At 41.8% G+C, this 21,264-nt stretch overlaps 3 protein-coding genes across 3 annotated transcripts in view; all 3 read right to left on the bottom strand.

The window, feature by feature from the left end:
* Positions 1-21,264, bottom strand: part of LOC139911915 (primary amine oxidase, liver isozyme) — a 291,900-nt gene that overhangs the window by 268,491 nt on the left and 2,145 nt on the right. The window lies entirely within an intron of this gene.
* LOC139930171 (serine protease 27) lies at positions 6,194-12,096 on the bottom strand. Its single transcript, XM_071923286.1, has 6 exons — positions 12,002-12,096; positions 11,863-11,886; positions 10,653-10,818; positions 9,378-9,649; positions 6,942-7,108; positions 6,194-6,442 (listed from the first exon to the last, which is right to left on the bottom strand). The coding sequence occupies exons 1-6, from the start codon at positions 12,039-12,041 to the stop codon at positions 6,194-6,196; spliced, it is 918 nt and encodes a 305-aa protein (XP_071779387.1). The 5' UTR covers positions 12,042-12,096.
* Positions 15,051-20,308, bottom strand: kat8 (K(lysine) acetyltransferase 8). Its single transcript, XM_071923284.2, has 11 exons — positions 19,930-20,308; positions 19,244-19,318; positions 18,761-18,939; positions 18,501-18,554; positions 18,078-18,242; positions 17,378-17,467; positions 17,090-17,230; positions 16,861-16,954; positions 16,385-16,535; positions 15,795-15,949; positions 15,051-15,310 (listed from the first exon to the last, which is right to left on the bottom strand). The coding sequence occupies exons 1-11, from the start codon at positions 20,249-20,251 to the stop codon at positions 15,246-15,248; spliced, it is 1,491 nt and encodes a 496-aa protein (XP_071779385.1). The 5' UTR covers positions 20,252-20,308; the 3' UTR covers positions 15,051-15,245.

The following is a 21,264-nucleotide window of genomic DNA, read 5'->3' as shown; positions in this document are numbered from 1 at the left end:
TAATAATTTTTCATTTGTATGGACAAACTGGTAGAATGTGTTCCATATTGTGTAATGATATGGCTCCATCTGTGATACTCCAGTCCACTGGATGGCGACACTACATCAGGTTAGTTCTCTACAATATAGACAGAGCTAGAGCAATAGATACAGTGCTGCAAGCCAAAATAAAAAAGTTTTCAAACACCAAACTTATACCAGACAACTTGGAAGGGTGAGTCCCAGCTACTGGTGTACGGTCAGTTAGAAATGAAACCACTGAAATGCCCTGTGTGTGTGTGTGTGTGTGTGTGTGTGTGTGTGTGTGAGTATGACTTAAGTCACTTTCAGGGACACACACCAGACTTAAGACCAGTTGATTGGGGACGGCTTGTGCAATTGGGGACAAAAGCCGTGTCCCCAATTGGTAAAAAGCTGATTTTTGGGTCAGTGGTTAAGGTTAGGGTAAGGGTTAGGTTTAGGCAAGTAGTAGTTATGGTTAGGGTTAGGTTAAGTCTCCAGGAAATGAATGTAAGTCTATGTAAATACCCCAAAAGTGACTTAAGTAAGACTGTGTGTGTGTGTGCGTGTGTGTGTGTGTGTGTGTGTCAGCAAGCTAGAATGGAGACTGATCTGGTTGCAGACCTGTATCCTCTGACCGCTCTGCCAGAGGAAAGGCCAACATTAAGCTATACTATTACTATACTATACAGTACATTATACTATGTTTTATGTACAATAGCAACTCTATCAACTACCAAATATTTCACTTTGATTTGACCTTTAATTATAGAATTATGGCATATCCCATGTGACGAATGGATGGACGGACAGAGACTGATCCTGAGTATGTACTGCTTCAATTTTTGGAATGGAGTTTAAGTAATTGTATGAAGTTATCAATTTAACCTAACACTGTTGCTGTTAGTGTTGCCTGCTAACATGATACAGACAGAACTGAGGGGCCTCCATCACTGAGCACCACAAAGGCTCAGGTTGGAGCTCCAACTTCTCCAGCCATGGACTTCGCTATGAAGATTTACCACTCTATCTGTATTTTCAGAAGTTATGTCTCCAAATCGATTTCGGTCAATGGAAAACTCACTAACTAACTAACTATTTGTCTATCTGTCTGTCAAGTATATTCTCTCGGACCTCCAACTTGAGGAAAGTTATTAACTACTACAGCTACTACTACTACTAGTACTACTATTAACTGACTCAAATAATTCTTCTGACCTTTCCTCAACTCACAGGTTGGAGTGACAATATACTAATTGCTCAAGTCAAAAAATCATACTTGACTAAAAAGATGTGAACACCATATATTTTAGCCCTCTTTCCACCTCTGATTGGAAGTTACAGCATCACTGGACCTCACATACTTTGTTACATTAAAGAGGAAAACCACTGGCTTACCTTAATCAAGTTGTTCTTTGTTCAGTTGAACAGTAAAATGACGAAAATTCACATCTAGGACACTTGCAACATTAGTTCCACAACAGCTTTATGATGCAATAACCTACAAATTCTAAAGTTTGTTTGGGCTGTTGAAGCTAAGACAGAATCGTCACACCAAAATCACATTTAGTCCAATAATAATGTAGTAAACCAGGTACTCCCAGATAATTTAAGCAGAAATAACCTCATATTAATAGAATTGAGAAAAATAATGAGGGAGGGGCGGTGGGCAAATACTTTTTCTTGCCATTGTACTTGATGGATGGGATGATGGATGTGCTGCAAAACATCAAAGTCCGTAATGATGAATGTTCAAAATAGTGAATAATATGCTTTATCGCCCACTTGTGGATTTGAAATGAATATAAAAAAAAAGGTCAAAGTAATTTTCAATGATAGAGTAATTTGTTTTTTCAATGTAAAAAAAAAAATACAATAACATATGAATAACTCCTCCTGTGTAAGTGTGTTCATGGATTATGGAGGATTTAGGTTTATATGTTGGAAACCTCAAATGTTTAATATGTGTATATGTGAACCTGGGTTATACTGATGTTGGCCTTTTATTACACACTGCATGTGACATTATATGTATCTGGCCATTATTGACCATTTATGATCTTTTATGGTGCAGTTTCAATTAAAAAACAGACTTCAAAAACCCATTATGGCTGAACCCTAAATGTGTGATCCTATGTGTGTACAGCCAAGGGTGTGTGTCCTATTTGGCTTGTCATTCTGTGGTCTTGACCCACATCTCTCCAACGATCCCACAGTTCATCACTCGTTAAAACAAACAAACAGGCCAGACAGGCTCAACTTTAGTTTAAAAAAAGTTTTTTATATGAAAAAGTATTTTACATAGCAGTTGTGTCCATTTCATTTAAGACCATTTTGTTTAACTCATGATATAAATTCACAGTTAAAAACATTAATACGATAAAACAATAAGTTTACATTGACACCATATTTACACAAACTACCCATGTGCACACATACCATAAAAATATTCAACTACACATTTTTATTCTACCATAGGTGATCAATTACTGAGTAAAACAAGACTCAAAATACAAAATAGAACCATAGAACAAATAACATACATAAGATCAAATTGAAACTCTTGTACTTAGAACAGCATGAACGATTTTACCTTCAAACAACTGACCTTTGTAGTGCCACAAAAACAACCTGAGGCAGCTGGCTTTGCATTCAGGTATAATGACTAAAAATCTGATTGGCAACTAGAAAACAGCAAAAATATTCTATTGTTGGTCTTGGACATCAGTAAATAACAATCGAATATGCCAAACTGGGAGTGACTGGTAAGCTGATTTCTTTCTTGTCCAGTTTGTGTTCTTTTCACAATAAACCTATATAATAAACCACAATATACCTGCTATTGTAGGGAGCCAAAGTTGACATAATTTCCATCAACCCTAGGGTTAACTTTACCCTCTGTCAATGTATGGGAGGTTACTTCATATAAGCAATCTAAAATCATATGACTTTGATCTTGAAATATGTTGTAGGAAGCATCAACACACCTCGCTTGGCTTAATTTCACCAAAATCCATTCAGTATTATTTACATGAACGCCAAAATTAGTTTTTGTCGTTCACTATCCAGCAGGCGTTTTAGCTAGTTTAAATGTTCCATCTCCTGCAAACGGAACAAGCTACGGTAGCTAGCTAGATAGCTACAGCTTCACAGCTACAGTGAAAAAATGTCGACAGTTACTATCATGAGCCTGAACTCAAACTTTAGCGAAGTCCCAAATTGCATCGCAAGATGTGAAAACCTATGCATGTGTGACAGCGTGGATCAGCCCGCTATCAACAGCTGGTACATTCTACGTTGTAGTTCTCCGTCTTTACAAAGAAAGTCTTTTCTGTAAGTTCCTACTACTTAAAATAACAGAAACCTGCAAATCATCTAAAAGCTCATGCTACGTAATGTGTCAAGAGGTGAATCACAGCACCATTCATTGCTTTGTTTCGTCGCACAAGACAAACTACTTTGCGGTCAATGGAAAGTCACGTTAGCCACTTAGCCGCTAGTCAACCATGGGAAGGCCTACATTTCTACTTCGGCTCCCTATTCGGCAGGCAATTTAATCTGTCTTTACAGGTTTGATTACTGTACAGACACATTGCTCTTACAAAATGTTTTTGAGATATTGAGCAATGTCAATGAAATTTCTTGAAATTAAGTAATTTCAATGAAATTCCATAAATAATTCTGGCAAATTGCTAGAATTACGGGCCCTTGAAATGAAGCGTTACTGATAATTTTATATTAAATTCATTAATGAGCAGCCTACAATTAAATATACCAGTGGTTCTCAATCCTGGTCCTTGAGTAACACAGCCCTGGTTTTCTATCTACCAGGTGAGCCTGTCCTCCCCCAAAAAACGACCCCATAGGTCGTTTGTACAAGCAGCTTATTACGACCTATAGTTACGTTTTAAAGTTAAGCGACCTCTAGCGGTCGTGTAAATAACGACAATGTGCTACGTTGGTCTGCGTCCACGTCACGTGACTGTCAAGTTTCTCTCTCAACATTGAAATAGCACGGTGGAAAGTAAGGGTGTTGTGGTCGGGGATGACGGATGGGCGTATACGTTTGCCTTCGATGTCGGCGACCGGGGTTCGATTCCCAGCGTTTCCAAATTTAACCATGACCAAACCATTTTCCTAACCTTAACCAAGTTGTTTTAGTTGCCTAACCATAACCATAACCCAAGTTGTTTTCATTTAACGTATTTTTGTGAGATCACGTTGGAAACGCTCCTGTGGGTCGTATTACCACACATCCACACTAATACGTTTTCGTTTTAAAACAGCGTTTTAAAAAACGAAAACGATCTCCGTCCACACGAGCGTTTCAGAAATAATCTCCGTCCATACTAACACGCCTGAAAACGCATATCACATGACCATTCACGTACACTGGGCATATGCGCATGCCGGTGTAAACAGGAAGCAGATTGTCTACTCTGCGGTTGGTTGCTTAGTTGCAGAAAATACTACGGAGGAAGAACAGCAGTGGCGAAAAGTACGACCAGAGATTTCTTTGCTTGGACCGATGACGAGGTGTAACTGTTACTGAAAGTAACACACAAGTATAAGGCGGTCAAGGCGGACGTCGTGACTGATAAGACCCAATCAGGAAGCGAACGTGGGTGTCTGCGTCATCGTTTTCAAAAGTCTCCGTTGACGCCCGTCCAGACTAAAACGCAATCCCGGAGTTTTCGAACTAAAACGGGGTCAGCAGCGTTTTCAAAAGTCTCCGTTTTAGGGGTCCGAAAACGCCGGAGTAGTGTGGACGCTCTGCGTAAACGTAGCAAAAGTTATGCGTTTTAAAACGAAAACATATTAGTGTGGATGTGTAGAGGGTAGGAACAAACGACCTATGTGGTCATATGGGTTGGAGGACTTGTTGACCAGGTAGTTAATTGCAGTTAATTGTATTCATCTGTCCTCCCAGGTGTAAATCGGTCCCTGATAGAGGCCCCATTTACACTTGTCATTTCATGCGTGCCTTATCCGCATAGTATCCAGATATGATATATCCACATTCCATTTACACCTGGCCACAACAACACGTCTCTGTTAGCCAGATAGAAATCCGATTGCATCTCTCCCTGCTTTCCCGCGATGTATGCAAATGTGGAGATGGCAGGCGCCACAGAAATTCCAATTTTGTTTGCATTTCTGTGTAGTCTTCAAGTTAGACGGCAGGCGCTACTTCACACATTTAAAAAAAAAAACACTTCTAGTACCGCTACAGAAACTGACCCATGCATGCGCACATTTTGGAGACAGTGAGGAATGGCGACTTTGATGGCAAAGTGGTGAAATAAATTCAAAATGGCCTTTACACTCAGTTCATTTCCAGGCCTACTCTACAGCAAATTAGAAATCCCTCTAATAATAATATTCCATGTCAGAAGAACGTCTATCGTTTGTCCAAAAAGCATCTACATATAGGCTCATATGGTATGAATTAGTCTGAAGTAAGTGCATTACAGTCTTTTATTATTGCAAGCATTGTCAAATTCAAGGTGTTAAGCAATTGGACTTAATGTCATATGGTTATAAATTAATGATGTGTTATGGTTTTGTGGCACACGGCCGGGGCGCCTTGGAGATGCCGGTGCCGGGTACACAGCCGTCCTCTACAGCTGCTCTCCTCCACCGCAATGAGCTTCTTGGCGTCAACCTTTACATCTTCATACATATTTTTAGTTTTAGTTTTATAAAGGGTCCGACTCTTGGAGCTGGCGGCATTAAGTGCTGCTGTGACATGTTGCCATTCAAACTTTATTTCGTTGGTGATGCCTGAACTGAGGCCACCGGGGGAATTTCTCTTTTCCGTCTTTGTCATTTTCTCACACAGAGAATGGAATGACAAGCACATTTACATGCATCAGTATTCATTAAGGGTAAAGTAGTAGTAAAAATAGTAAAAATGGTTTGGCATTTACAGACTTATCTGTGTGGTGTGTGTATCTCCAGATTTTAGCACCTTCTTAACCATGTTTAAGCTTCTTCAAGATCAACATTTTCAACATTTTCAGCCTGTGAACTCCATACCACCAACATTAGCTACCACTACCTGTAACCGTTGGTATTCAGGATAGTTTTCAAGCAATTTGTAGACAAGGTTTTCAAAATTAAAAAGTAGTGCTGACTATGGCAGCCGGAACTAACCCTAACCCAACCAAAGTGAAATGTGAGTGTTTGCCACTTAACATACTAGCAGCAGTGAAGCCAGAGTATATCCTAGTGTTAGAGTCCACGTGGTCCTGCTTATTGAGGCTCCACCTATGAGCTGGGCCTCTGGGACTTTGGATCTGATGAAACTAGCGAAGGCTGATACCTTGGTGTAGACACCCGGCCGGTTGGGCTGGGCACAGCCCACTCCAAAGCTCACCACACCGGCCTGGATCCAGGTCCGGTTGTCTATGGGGCAGACTAAAGGTCCTCCAGAGTCTCCCTGAAAGAAGGGAGGGGGGTGGGGGTACAAGATCATACCATCTGACAATCCCTTATTCTACAGTAAAGCATTACGCTGCATTCATGTCCTATGGGAATAACCATTGGAACAACTTAACGGTTAAAGGAGCAACTTGGACGTGTTTGTACGTTCAAACCCGACTGAAACGGTCAACATGCCGTGACTGAAGTTTTCTGTAGACTTTGGTTGCTCCTGCTCTTTTTCACACACATGAACTTAGTGATGATACATTTGAGTTCATGTTTTCCAGCAAAACAAATATTGTAATGTCAAGCACAAACCAAAAATCCAGCAAGAAGTTGTATCCTACCATGGAATTGGCTATATCTGAAAGCTGAGGTGAATGGTATTTTCTAGTAGGAAACTCGTATCTACCATCTTTCCCATGGGACATGAATGAATTGGGATACACAGATTTGGCAGTGTGTATGTGTGTGTGTGTGTGTGTGTGTGTGTGTGTGTAAGAACTTGCACCTACCTGACATGAGTCCTTGCCTCCCGCTTGTAAGCCTGCACAGATCATGTCAGAGCGGATGTCCACTGCCTCATGATCGTACGATTGAGCCTGATACATCCTGTGACAGGAAGTCTGCTCAATGATTGGCACTTCCACTTCCTGTAGAGGTCCCACCCCTGACAGAGGCGCTGTAGTCCAGGATGAATCCGATGTTACAAGGGGAGAAGTAGGACAGCGTTAAAATGATGTACAGAAACTGAAGGCAACGTCAAAGAAAGTCCCCAGACTCTTTGGGTCAAAGAGCAAAAGAGTCTGGTTAGGACCAGGGGAGTTTAGTACCTTTAAAGCAATAATCCATGTCATTTTTTACATTGCTACTCTCTATGTCTGATTGATATAGCACAATAGTGATTCAACATATATCCAGTTCATGAAAGCTTACACATTTGTTGTTCTAAACACCCGGTGTCTGGTAGTTCTTTCCTGGGAAAAATTCTTTGCTGTACAGGAATTAATGCAAACCAGTTTCTGGTTTGTTTGGAATAAATAGAAGAAGAACTGTGCAGTTAGCATAAGCAGCAATAGCCACCATGGCTGAACAGACAAAGGAAAGAACACCACCTACAGACACTCAAACATCATCAACAGAAAATCCAAGGAAAAAGACGTCCCAGTACTGGACACACTGTTTGATTGACAGGTGATCTCTGAATTAATTTATAAACACAGATTTATTCTGCAGTATTTTCTATGCAACATCTACTCAAGCTTGTTGGACCTCTTTTGCATGTTTGAACATGAAATACTATGTGGGATAGACTGGTGGAAACCAGGGCTGAAACTTGAAGTAGGAGTTGTTGAAGGCATCAGCAATGTTTTCGTAGCCAAATACTGAATAATTACCCTTTCAGACTCAGAGGACAAAGTCATATTTTGACTAAGTTGATCTATAGTCAAACAATGCGTTAATGAACCACTAACCAGATGAGCTATCTAAAATCTTCCAGCTGAACAACTGTTATGTAAGTTCATGTTGTCTATTCAGTGGCAAACGACACGTGTGAGATAATAAATGTGAATTTGATCTGTCTAGACAAGTACAGCCCAACCTTTCTCTGTTACAGATTTTTTTTAAAAACCACACTCCCCAGGTGTCACCTTCCTGCCCACCACTTTCACAACAGAGGAGAATTGAATATGTTCACTGGCCTCATCTTCCAGACAACATCTAGATGGTTCGCATAATGGCTGATTTGAATGCAAGCACACTATAGTGATCTGTCATCCTGGAAACCATCACTCTTTGGTTGCTGTTGTCGCCACTATCTCTTTTTCCTTTTACATTGCATCCCATCATGGCTGTTGATGTAGCTTTGTGATGTTTTTTCACCCTGTAAGGTATGGGCTTGCCCTGAAGGTAGGAAGGTTCAGCTTTAGCCGAGATTAACTGCTGCATGCAGTCATTGAGTTTACCTGCCTCAATCAACCTCACTGACATGATTAATATGGTGATACCAATGCTGCATACCAGAGGTGTGACCAAGTCAACTTTGTGTCCCAAGTCAGTCTCAGGTCTTGAGGCACAAGTCCCAAGTCTAAATGTAGATTACCAAGTCAAGTCCAAGTCAAATCCATGTCATTAATGTCAAGTCTCAAGTCTCTAAATGTAGAAAAGCAAGTCAAGTCAGAACAAATCAAGAGTCCAGTATCAATTTAATATCTTAAGGAAAACTAAATATCTAGGACTTTTCAATGCAATATGGGTTTAATAGGATAAAAACGTGGTAAGAGCATCATGAGTTTGATTTCTATAATCAGTTTCAACTTCAATAAATTCAATCATTCCATACAAATTCAGAAAACAGAATTTAAATTCAGTCGTCTACTGGAACAAATCTCATCACTTTCAATCTAAGTCATTTACACAAACACAAGATCTCAAGTCAAGACTTTAGAAACCTTTTCAAGTCATCAAAGTACAAGTCAAAGTCAAGTCCCAAGTCAAGTCTTAAGTCTTATCTTCATGCATCAAGTCAAGTCTCAAGTATTTAAAATAGTGACTTGAGTCTGACTCGAGTCCAAGTCATGTGACTCGAGTCCCCACCTCTGCTGCATACACATCGTGTTCACGCATTCAAACCTGTTTGAAGCCGTCCAAGCGCCATGATTGAAGTTTTCTGTAGACTTTGATTATTCCTGATTTCCAGCTTTTTCACACTTGACACACATTAACTCAGTGATGATACGTTTGAGTTCATGTTTTACAGCAAAATGTAATTATAATGTCAACAACAAACCACAAATCCAGCCAATGGTCATGGCATTTAAGAGTTGTGATCATATCTACCATCTCTTCCCATGACTTGAATACACTGCAAATCAAAAAACATACTGTACTTGTTGCCTCCACTCCCTCACACCAACCAAAAACCCCTCTTTTTTTCCCCCACCTCTCACCTCCTTCCTGTGTGTGCCCCCAGCCGGTGACGTAGCAGAGGGTGCCGCCGGGGAAGGGCATGCCGGCGTCGGGCAGGCAGACGGGCTGGACACGGTCGCTCCAGGCCACCGGCTCGTCCAGCTGCACCAGGGCCACGTCGCTGCCGCTCTGCGGGTCCTCGTAGTCGCCAGGCACCAGCACCCGCCGCACCCGCCGGTGGCTCTCGTAGACGTTGGGGCCGTTCAGCTGGTGGCGGCCTACGTACAGAGTGTAGGGGGAGACATCGGACGGGCTGGAGGGGAGGAAGGAGGGAGTAGAGGAGAAGAAGACCACGGTGAGACAGATGTACTGGTTGGAACAATAAAATACTGGACAATAACATGAATATAATCAGATCTGGTCCAGTCATTGTGGTCCATCTGCTCTGATATGATGGATATGATGTAGTTTGATTGATTACATATTTATTGTAGAATTGATCAATACTACACTGGTTGTTTAGCCCTTAACCTGAACTGATTTAAATGCAACATTTTCAGATTTCGATTACATAAAGGTATGCATGAATACATTAGTAATATCATTATTATTATCATTATTATTATCAATATTCCTTGGTTTCAGTGCAGTTTACTTTTAGTGTCCCATGATGGCCTAAATGCTGTTTCAGAGGCTTTTCCACCCCAAAAAGAATTAAATTCTGGGGGAAACACTGAATACTTGGAATGGTTTTGTTTTGTTTTTTTTATCTCACGGAAATGGTCAAATTTAAAGATTTGAATATCGGCACAAAATTGGCTATTGGGAGCCTCAATCCAAAAACGTCACCATGTCTCATCTTTCCAGTATACACTCTGCTGTATACCATCTAATAAAGTAGGTACACTACAAAATATTAGGGATGTCTTCCTGATATTGGGTTGCAGTCCCTTCTCTAACTCGTCGGCTTCTCTTCATTTACATCTCCTCCTTTGTGATTGGTTTAGATTTAATAAGGGAAATCAATAACACATAATGGCTTTTACCTGGATTCACCTCATATATACATATGTACTTCATGAAAAGAGTAAGTGTCCCAAATATTTTTACATGACGGGTAGCTATATCAAAAACAACAGTAAACATGTCATCGCCCACAAATGATGCAGTCGTGGATGTATGGATGAATGACTGAGCGAATGAACAATGTTGCGGTGTGAAATGTAACCAAACCAATGCATAAATACAACAAAGTCACACCTCGTCCCCTGATTCAGACCGAAGCAAATGGACTAGAGGTTTGAAAACAGCCTTACTTTGGGAAGCAGTGGGCAGCAGAAAGCACCCAGTCCCTGGCAATGAGCGAGCCGCCGCACACGTGACCGCTGGAGCCCATCTGGATCTCCACCTGCCAGGGCCACGCCCCTGGCCGCGCCTCACTCCCCCCCACGATGCGGTTCTCCAGGGGTGCTCGGCCGCATGCTGAGGAGGAATCACCATCACCTATCACCATCTACTGTTTTAGAGGTTATGCGCACTACAAATTCAGTTCAAGTCGTAAACCATTGGGCGATATGGATATTAAATGGTAATCTTGATCCTTCCATGCTTCTGAAATGCTCTTCTGTTGGGTGACCTCCTTACCTGTACTCCATGTAAAAGTACATTCTAAAGATTACTTTGAAAATTACGGAAGCCAAGAGCAGCCATGGTTGCTCACGTTTTTTTAACATGGTTTTTGCCAAGATCACAACTCTCCAAACTCCAAACTGAAGACAGACTAAAGTGGAACTGACTAGGAGAGATCACGATTGATCAACACATCAGATTTTACTGATCTGAATCTGTTCACAAACGTGTTAAATGTCAGTTTTCAGGCTATTTTCGTGGCCTCATTCAAATGAATGGGAAGTAAAAATCTGAACGCTACAAACTCGTCCAGCTGCATCCGATCTTGGTGATTAATTTATATTCTAGTTTTCATGGCGGTCAAGTGCCGAATAACCCCCATGTTAAAACTAAGTGGAATATTGCTTTAATGGTCGTTCTGCCTCTTCTGCACCTGTATGAGGCAGATGGGCCTGAAAGGTTGGTGCCTCAGAGCGGTGTTGCCATCTGCAGTCAACTGGTGGTGAGTTTGGTTGGGTTGGTATTAGATAGACAAACAAATGCAGGATGGGGGTGGGGTGGGGTCTAACAGCACATCCCATTCATTCCTTCTTAATGTCAATTCTTACTTCAAGAGGGAATAGGGGGTGTATTCCTCTCCCCTTATACACACACACACACACACACACACACACACACCCACACAGATAATGGACAGGTGTTGGTTTTTGTAAGTACCCAAACTGGCAAGAGTAGAATGGAGAGTCACTCATCCAACACCTGTCAGTACTGAATACAATGCATTATTGAAGAGGCATAGAAAGTGGGAAAGAATTAATTAAAAATTAAGAACACTGTTGAGTCTTAATCGTCTCACTGATAAGGAACAATATGCTTTGGTTGAATGTTTGCCTTTACCTTGAGCCTCACATGTCTTCAAACCTGTTGAGGAAAAGGAAAAGGAGTTACATTTTGAATGCCTAGGCTTTGAAGATGGACAGTCAAAATCACAATTTCTACAGATATAAGAGTTTGAACCAAAAGCCAACAGACTCACTTGTTGCTGCCAAAACAATGAAGAATGTACCCAGATTCATTATTCTGCTTGAACAATGGTTGGCAGATTGAAAAGATCAGCTCAAGGCAACATCTGCCTTGTTTTCTGAAAGGAAATGCAATAAAATGAGAGGTTTCAGATCGATGGAAGTAGATCACTACACCCCATATATGCCGAGCTTCATTCAAAAATCTGGCAATTCTCCTGCTTATCGGCAAATGTGCACACCTAGTAGAACATCATTAAAGACCTTTATGGAATTTTGTCTGTCTTCTGATAAATTCGGCATATAGATAGTCCACCAAGCAGCACTTCATTTCAATAAAACCTCAATTTGTAGAATTAGTTCACAATGCTTGCTACTGTCTACCATTGTGTTTTTGGTGGAACATGATCGTGGGAGTAACATGTAAATCATTTAAGATCTAATCATCTAAGATTACATTTTACTAAAGGAAGCATAGTATGGTGTATTGGATCTATGCCGAATTAGAGAATGGCTAAGACTAATTTATATAAGGTCTTAAGTTGTTGTACCAGATATGCCCCTTCGCGGATAAGCAAAGAAACATTAAATTGTCAATTGTTTATCAATGGAGTTTGGCGTGACTTTCTCTCCATATAAGAGCGAACGGGGCGTATCGGGACTTCATCTGTGAATGCATAGGTCACTTACCTGTAATTGCAAAGCGCTATATATTTAAAAAAAACACTTGAGTGTCCCAGCAGACAAAATAAATGGTTTCGACAGTTGTTGTAACGCTACTTATCCATTGAACAGAACAGGATAGAAAGTAGAGGGACATCCGTTTGGTCCGCTACTCGGTACCATACGACAACGGGGGTGGGGGGTGGGGGGTGGGGGGGGGGTTGTGGAATCACCTGAGTCAAGTTATCCAGAATAAAACATAACACTTCCGGTTAAAAGAAAATAAAACCCTTGGTGACGAACATGCGTTACAATGATTTTTGTGTATAGTTTTTTTTTTCTCCAACTCTCCTTTTCACAGTTCATATTAATAGCGATATTGGCCTATATAAGATGTCATAGGCTATACATCGCTGCCAAAAAATAGTCACAAAGCACACTAGCAGACAACTGTCTACTATTTCATTAAGTTTTCCAAAATGAAAATAAAGAATACGTGTAAAAATTTTATTTTCACAGCATAAATAGCCATATATTTCTATGTAAGATGCAATATACACAGGGCTGCCAAAAATATAAAAAGAAATCCTCTAACACCAAATTTATATCAGACCAATTGGAGGGGTGCCTGCTATTTCATAAAAGTCTATTTTACCTCATTCCTGTGTAGCACAATTGTTCCTGTAGAATTGAAGCTCTTCTACCCACAGTGACACATTTTATGCTTTTACTTTGAAGGCAAAGTCGCATTACTTCCGGTTTTGCTCTGGCTAACTCCGGCTGCCTTGACGCAGCTGGAAGAATGTGGTCAAACCAGAAAGCGGGGAGGAGCACAGCACCTGTACCTTCTATCTGAGCCAATCAGAGAGCCCGGCCTTCCCATCACAACCTCCCCCATTGACTCCTGGGAAGCCAGTCGGGTGGATAGGGCTCGTTTGAGATGACTACCTGCACGCCTGGAAAATACACGAGAGTAGCCGAGTGCAGTCAGGCGAGGAATCAACAAGCCGAACACTCCCGACTGCACACTCACTGCTCTTTTTCTTCTTCTTCAGTTTTGCACAAACAATTTAAAAGGTGCATTACCGCCACCCACACTCACTGCTCTAACGACCCAGACCTTCACGTTACTTATTTTTATTTTAATGTAGGCATTACAGGTGGCATTTATGGAAAATATTACATAGCGTTCTAATAAAATAATATACTGCTCATGGAGTGACATAGAAGTTTCTTAATTTCACTGTGGGTGTGTGATACAACTGTGATGAACCAATGAGCGCTCAGCTCGAGGCGCGTTTCCCATCATCCTTAGAGCTGTGCAGTCGGTGGAGAGCAGCTGCAGCGCCTCGCTCCAAAAACTGCAGCCGCCTCGGTCCCGGGAGATTCCCGTGGCTCGCGCAGTCGAGTCGGCGGAGCAAGTCGGACAACTTTTCTAACCATCATGCAACGGACCAAGCAGTCGCTGGTCAAAACTGCGCAGGACTTTCTCCTCTCAAACAAGCCTATTTCCATCTCTTTACTAGATTTCCTCTCTCTTTTACACACCTTTCCACTTAACGTTCATAACATAAAAGTTTTACTATTGTAAATAATTAGGTAGTGAAATAGGATGCGAGTATACTGGCTGAGAATCGTGGGTCGTTTGAAAACCGCTGCTATAATACACCGTCTTTGTCAGTCAGTTCCTTTGAGACTAGTTAATATTACCGCGGCAGAAGCGGCTTGCTGCTGAAGGTCTCTTGGGCTTTCATTAATATAATGGCGCCTAACATCTTGCAGTGAAACCCTACACTGCCTTTCTATTCTCCTCTGCAGCACGCGTCATGTAGGCCAAATATCATTTTACAATTGAGTAACGCCTGCACAGCGTACGACGCCATTGTTAATTTAGCAAGGTGATGCCACAATGTCTGAACTGCATGATAGGGAAGAGACATTTATCTTGTACATCAAGCTGGTTTGAATGGTAAAACTGCGTACAGGTATTCCATTTAAGACTTTAAAACCTCTTTTTCCTCCTGGAACTGAATTTAACTCAATTTTAATAACAAAACTAAATAACAAAGCTGTCAGAAAAAGGACACCAGGAAATTAAATGTTTAGGGACATGAAGTCATACTATGTTTCAAGTAGATACAATGAAAAAACTTTTCCCATATTGAATTAACCTTGTTCTGCATTACTGGGTCCCTACAGTTTTAAATTTCAAAATTCCATAAATTTTCCAGACCTTCATTTCTTTTAAAGATTTTGGTGTTCAGTGTGATTTACACTAATAATCATATTGCCTCTACCAAAGTCTGATATATTGCTTTATACGTGAAGATTATTATCCATCAGAATATTAAGTGACTGTTGTCTAAAAGCACAGAAATCAAACGAATGAAGACACAAATGTGAATATTCACTTATTTATATATATATAAAAAGAACACAAAATACTAGTAATGTACTAGTAATGAGACGCTAGTAATGTACATTGGTTCCTCATTAAGAGCAGGGCTTCGCATGACAAGAAGAGGAGAAAATGGCAAACTATACAGTATGTGCGGGTTGATTGACAGACAGGTGTGGCGTCGCTGGCTCCGCCTCTCACTTCTTGGACAGCTTGGCTTGCTTGTGTTTGGGCGGCGCCCACTTCAAACACATAGTGTCCACTGTGAAAGAGACAGGGACAGCTGTTACTAGGATGTAACCAGAAAACACACACACACACACGTCAAATATCATCACAAACAATGCAGATAAAACAACCATACAGAGGAAGATGTGAGGCATCTCTCTCAGAAAGATACAGATGCGCCTTGGGGGATTCTATCAAGCTTGTTGCTAGGACATGAGCCTCATGGGACGACATGAGCCTCATGGGACGACATGAGCCTCATAGGACAACACACACACACACACACACACACACACACACAGAGCAAAGCAAAAGCAGAAACAGGGAAAACCACTGGTGCAGGGGAAAGAAAGTACAGTCTGAGAATAAGGTTTAGGGTAAGTTAGCATGAGCAGTGATAGCCACCATGGCTGAACAGACAAAGAAAAGAGCGCCACCTACAGAAACTCAAACTGCATCAACAGAAAATCCAAGGAAAAAGACCTAAGTATAATAAAAACAAGTCTGCATCTGCACACCTGTGATTGGTGGTTTCTTGTACTGGGCGCTCTTGAGGTGCTCCTCCACCAGCTTGGGTGTGACACAGATGACATGCTGGCCCTTCCAGTACTTCACCATGTTGAGCGACTGCAGCGTGCTGATGATGTCACTCTGGGTGATGCTGGTCATCTGGCTGGGAATTACAGAAAAGGAAGGAGGTTCTAACATTAGCATCAACACTGAGCTGTCAAGGGTTTTTACGCTTTATTTTTTTATTACAGAGTTTTATCCTACTAGATCACTAACCAAGCCCGCTGTTAGAACATTCAAATTTTCATCATACCATGCCCTACTCGGCATATAGTGGCCATGGCTCAACAGTGTCTATACTGTGAGACAAGATGTCTCCTCTTGGCTGCGACTCTTCTTCATGTACTTCGTCTGAAGAAGCGGCAGCAGAGGGGAGTTTTTCTTCCTCCCAACCCAAACAGTCACAGCACCTCTCTGCTGCACCGTCCCAATGGGAGGACCAGTTTACGGAGCTTGGATGCTAATTTGGCACGTTCCCTTCCTCAGTACAATGCTATGCTGTGTTCTCTCTCCTATCTTAACGGGTGTGTTTGTATACCTGAGGTCTTTGATGGACAGGGTCCCTCTGAAGTCCCTCAGGATCTCCAGCAGGACCCAGGACCAGTAGCTCCGGTAGCTCAGCTTCCCCAGGTCCGACAGTGGCTTCTCCGGAGAACCTACTGCGCTCTCCAGCTTGGACAGCTCGTAACCTTCACACACACACACACACACACACACACACACACAGTGAGAGAGACAGCAAAAAAGAGAGATTGTATTAAATGAGTGAAATGGTCATTCATTTGTGCAATAATGCAAAAAAATATGCGTGTATAAAACTCTGAGTATGCAAAATATAACATTGCAAAACTGCTAGATGTTCCCTAATATTGACATGGGCCCATTCATGGAAAAGACCAGATGTATGAAATAAGTTATATGATTTTGAGGTGTATTCTGAGGCACAATTATGAACGTATCCTGATGGTGTGTGCACATATACACACATTATGCATGCCATGCTCTCCTACTCACTGAAAGCTATGAGGAATTTTCCATAGCCTCTGCGTTGGTAGGGGGGCAGAGTGAGGATACACGCCACGTTGTTCCCATCTGGAGACTCTTTCTCCTGCAAAACAAAAACACAGCCAATGGTTAAGACTCAAACTGAAAACATATCGCACATCTGTACGCTGTGTGAGTGACTGTGAGGCTGTGATGTGATATAGTGAGTGGCATTACAGGCCATGATAATAAAACTTACTTTGGAAAAGTAGCCGACGATGTGCGCCCCGTGTCTGTTGACTTCAGTGAGGATGTAGAAGATGAAGGGCTCCACGTCGAAATAGAGCGTCTTGTGGTCTAGGAAGAGCTTGGCTAGTAGACAAAGGTTCTGACAGTAGATCTGCCAACAGAGACCGACAACCAATAATCATTACTACAGCATTATGAATTAAATCAATTACAGATTAATCCATATTATCTGGGTTTAAACCTAAGTTTAGGCCTGTAGCTTGAGGTGTGGCATGGACTCTCCGGCTCTGCTGCTTACCTTGTGGTCCCGCCCATCCACTTCATACACAGAGATGTTGCTCCTCCTGTAGATCTCTTTGCCTGGAGGCTGCTTCCACTGACAGTGGGACTGCAGAGACAAAGGATGTGGGTCAAACCTCCTGACGTTCAAGTTGCAAGGCTTTTTCTTTGACAATGGCTCCTCTGAGTACTGAACTTTAACCATCGGCCAGCACCAAGAACCGATGATATCCATTACTTCTGCTGAATAATAGAGACTTGGCTCATGAATTTGGGTCCTTGGAGGTCCTTGCTTGCAAAATAATCCAGGATACTACATGACAGATCCAATCTATGTTAGAATATTAAAGAAAACCAAGGCTTTGTTCACACTGCAGGCTTTCATGCTCAATTCCAAATTTCTCCTCATATCTGATTTATTGTGGATGGATGTTTATATCTATTCTAGGATGTAACCCATATCCCATACCAATATGAACTGACAGCAATGCTAAAAATACACAGTTCTTATAGTAACAACAACAAAAGATGTCACATCTATTTTTGTACCAACACTTCTCCTGCTCTCTATGCGGGAAAATCTAACTTGTATCTAATTTGCATGTTATCATGAGTGAACACCCAATTATTAGCTTTATACGCAATACTATCCCTCCATCCTACATCCCTAGCTGCAACCTGTGTTCAAGCTTCATCACAGTGCTAAAAGCTGAACTGACCAGGTGATATCTGAAGGTCTTCTCGTACTTCATGTACTTGAGGCAGTACTCGCAGATCCACAGCTTGGGCTGCTTGCCGTAGTCCTCGGGAAACGGCGAGAAGTACCAGGCGTCGATCTCAAAGTTTCCTATCTGGATCTTGTCCACATATTTCACTTTGGTGATCTGGAGGGAGAGAGAGATGTGTGGTACGATGAGGAAAAACATTTCATCCCACACTGACGGAGAAACACCTAATAGTTTGAGACAACAGTGAATGCACAAGCCTTTTAACCTTGTGATGTAGGGGATACAGGAGTGGTGAACTAAATTAACTTAATGGGCAGCAGAGCAAGGCAATTTATGTGCACAGTGATGATATTTAAGCATGTACTATTAACAAGAAACAAACAGACACACATAACCACACACACTCTACCTTACCGCCTCATGCTCCTTCTCCAGGGCTGCTGTTGTTGGGTCCATCTCTGCGTATGTCTGAGAAGAAGCAAGAAGCCTATTAGAAACAAACCAAACATCTAACAGATAAAGAATATCACCATGAACAGAACAAAGCAGTACAGATTCACTGATTCCACTGACATATTGGTAACTGACTGACATTCCCTCAGTCAGTGTTTTTCATAGGACTGATCGGGTCACCAAGTCTCTATTTGGTGCAGGCCAAGTGGCCGATGGCTCACCTTCTGTACATGGTTGATCTCATCATGCTTGCGCTTCTGGTTGCGGGTGATCTTCCTCTCAGGCTGCTCGCCCAAATCACCAATGCCTCCGATCTCTGTGCTCTTTCTGACCGCATCCTTCACCGTCTTGGTGAGCGCCAGACGGGCCTTACCCACCCATTCATCCAGGCGCCTGTTAACTGTGGAAAAGGAAACGGGTTACCACAGTGCAACAAAAAAATGCACTGTGTGTTCCCTGACTGCCCTGCAGGGCATTGTGGGTATTAGAGTCTCTGTTATTATCACAACAGAAGGAATCCCTAGGAAAGTAATAGTGGGAAGAAAGACAATGGGTGGATCAGAGATGACAGAGAACTAGAAGCTACAGATTATGGAGAGGAAATTAAAGGTTTTGTCCACGTGCATTACATGTGGGGACGTTCATGAGTATGTGAAGAACGAGAATGTGTTGAAAGAATGTGTTAGCTAAATTGAGCTACTCACATCCAACATAGTGCACATAGAACTCCTCCCTGCCCTCCTGCTCATTTATCCGGGTCTGGATAACCTCTGCTGAGTCTGAAAAGAGAGCAAGATTAGTTCAACAAGTTCCGTTAGGTGCCGTTCTGTCTAGTAGAGAGAACCGGTACACCAAACTTCATTAAAAACTCTGGTAATTTAATACATTCTTGCTTAGTGGAAAATATATTTAGCTGATTGAGCATGACTTAAGACCTGTTACGAATCCTTGGGAAACTCTGTTCAATTCGGCATTCACATATTCCACCAAACAGTACTTGTTTCATGGAAATGTCAACTTTTATAGCTGGTTCACCCGTTATTCCCACTATCTTCTTGCACCATAATACATCGTGGCGGGCGGTAGCGAACATTGTGAACCAATTCTAAAAGGTAGATTTTATTAAAAATATATGCTGCTTGGTGGATTACCTATGTGCCGAATTCAACAGAACACCCTGGTGAATCGTAAAAGTTATTAGGTTATGTTCTATCACTGGGTAAGTACGCTTGCAGATAAGCAAGGAGACGCTACGTTGCCGAATTTTAATACAGTTTGGCATGACGTGCTTTCCAATACAAAAGAGAACGTCACGTATCGGCGCAACTGTAACTTAAACGGTGGTGGGATAGAGCAGAGCAGGACCCCGGTAAAGCAGTCAAACACTTACGCCATGTCTTGTCAGCTCGCTGGCATAAATACGTCTCTCCAATGTCGACCGTCCCCTCCTGCTCCCTGCCGCAGCCTAGCACCCCTCCGTCCTGGATGTGGTGACTACCAGAGCCCCCGGTTTCTCTGGGCCGACCAATGGCCTCCGCTTCATCCTCTTCCCCGCCACTGCCGTTAGAAGAACAAGCAGCCGGGATTCCAGTGTCCAATTCCCCCCGCTCAGTTCCGATATGTCTCGACTCCATGTCTACATCCATTCTAGCACCAAGGCCCTTAATATTATTATTATTATAGTTCTTGTGAAACTCGGACCCGCCAGGCATAATCTTTTGTCGTTTCAAAACAATCCCAAGCCGCGGACTCTGCGAGCCTGCGCACTTCCGAGGGGGGCGTTCTCGACTGTTCTTCAAAGAGAGCTGAACCAACAACAACAGATTGCCAAGATGGCGTCGCTGCTAGGGGCAGATCATCCAGATTCATGGGCAGATTCGACACATGACGCATTACTGCCCTCCTCGGGTGAAAAATTACAATACACCGTATAAGAGAGATTCCAAAGTCCGCCTTCACTCGAGAACGCAGACCAGTATGTAAAAATGGAATGATTCTGTGTGCAACATCCGCTTGCTGCTCATAGAAATTCCCATTAAACTCCATCTCATCCCTGGGTCCACAATGGCCCAACTTTTCGCACTGATGCTTGAATAGAATAAAAAATGCCTTCATTTTTTCTCTCTCTGCCACTGTTTTTGCCATGATACACCCAACAATCCTTAATTCAATACTTAATTCAACCAAGCCACCACCATATCCATTCTTGCCTCATTAGTATGGACCAAAACTTTCATTTTAAGAAATCAATAATTGCATGAATAAATAAATAAATAAATGCATGAACAAATAAAGGAATAAATAAATCAATACATGAATGAAATAATAATTGCATGAATAAATAAATAAATGCATTCACGAATAAAGGAATCAATAAATTAATGCATTAATAAGTGGTAAAATAAATGTGGGAATATTTATAGAAATGCGTAAATTAATAAATATTTTCAAAAATAAATCAATCAATGAATAAATACCATATTTGTTATGTTTTTATTCATTCATTCATTTATTTCTTGGGACATTCGATTTCCTTTTCTATTTCCTCAGGCATATGCTAATGAGCAAGAGAGCATGTGACAGCAAGGCAAGTGCACTCGATCACTACACCCGGATCATCCAATAGTGGTCGCTCTCCCGTCAAGACTCCCAAGTTGTTGCATTGTAGCTGTAGTAATGGCTGCATTCAGACAAGCAAAAGCAAGTGATTTGGCACGTCCACCGC

This window comes from Centroberyx gerrardi, chromosome 7, assembly GCF_048128805.1.
Source record: "Centroberyx gerrardi isolate f3 chromosome 7, fCenGer3.hap1.cur.20231027, whole genome shotgun sequence".
Lineage (NCBI taxonomy): Eukaryota > Metazoa > Chordata > Actinopteri > Beryciformes > Berycidae > Centroberyx > Centroberyx gerrardi.
This window is presented reverse-complemented; position numbering and strand designations above follow the sequence as displayed.

What these genes read in the sequence shown, in the direction of transcription:
- LOC139930171 (XM_071923286.1), bottom strand. Translation starts at nt 12,041, where the DNA reads ATGAATCTGGGTACATTCTTCATTGTTTTGGCAGCAACAA. An exon ending in GAAGACATGTGAGGCTCAAG is followed by an intron (nt 10,819 to 11,862) that starts GTAAAGGCAAAC and finishes ATTCCTCCTCAG; the next exon opens with CATGCGGCCGAGCACCCCTG. An exon ending in GAGGCAAGGACTCATGTCAG is followed by an intron (nt 6,443 to 6,941) that starts GTAGGTGCAAGT and finishes CCCTTCTTTCAG; the next exon opens with GGAGACTCTGGAGGACCTTT.
- kat8 (XM_071923284.2), bottom strand. Translation starts at nt 20,251, where the DNA reads ATGCCTGGCGGGTCCGAGTTTCACAAGAACTATAATAATAATAATATT. An exon ending in AAAATTCCTCATAGCTTTCA is followed by an intron (nt 16,536 to 16,860) that starts GTGAGTAGGAGA and finishes GTGTGTGTGAAG; the next exon opens with GTTACGAGCTGTCCAAGCTG. An exon ending in CAAGAAACCACCAATCACAG is followed by an intron (nt 15,311 to 15,794) that starts GTGTGCAGATGC and finishes TCTCTTTCACAG; the next exon opens with TGGACACTATGTGTTTGAAG.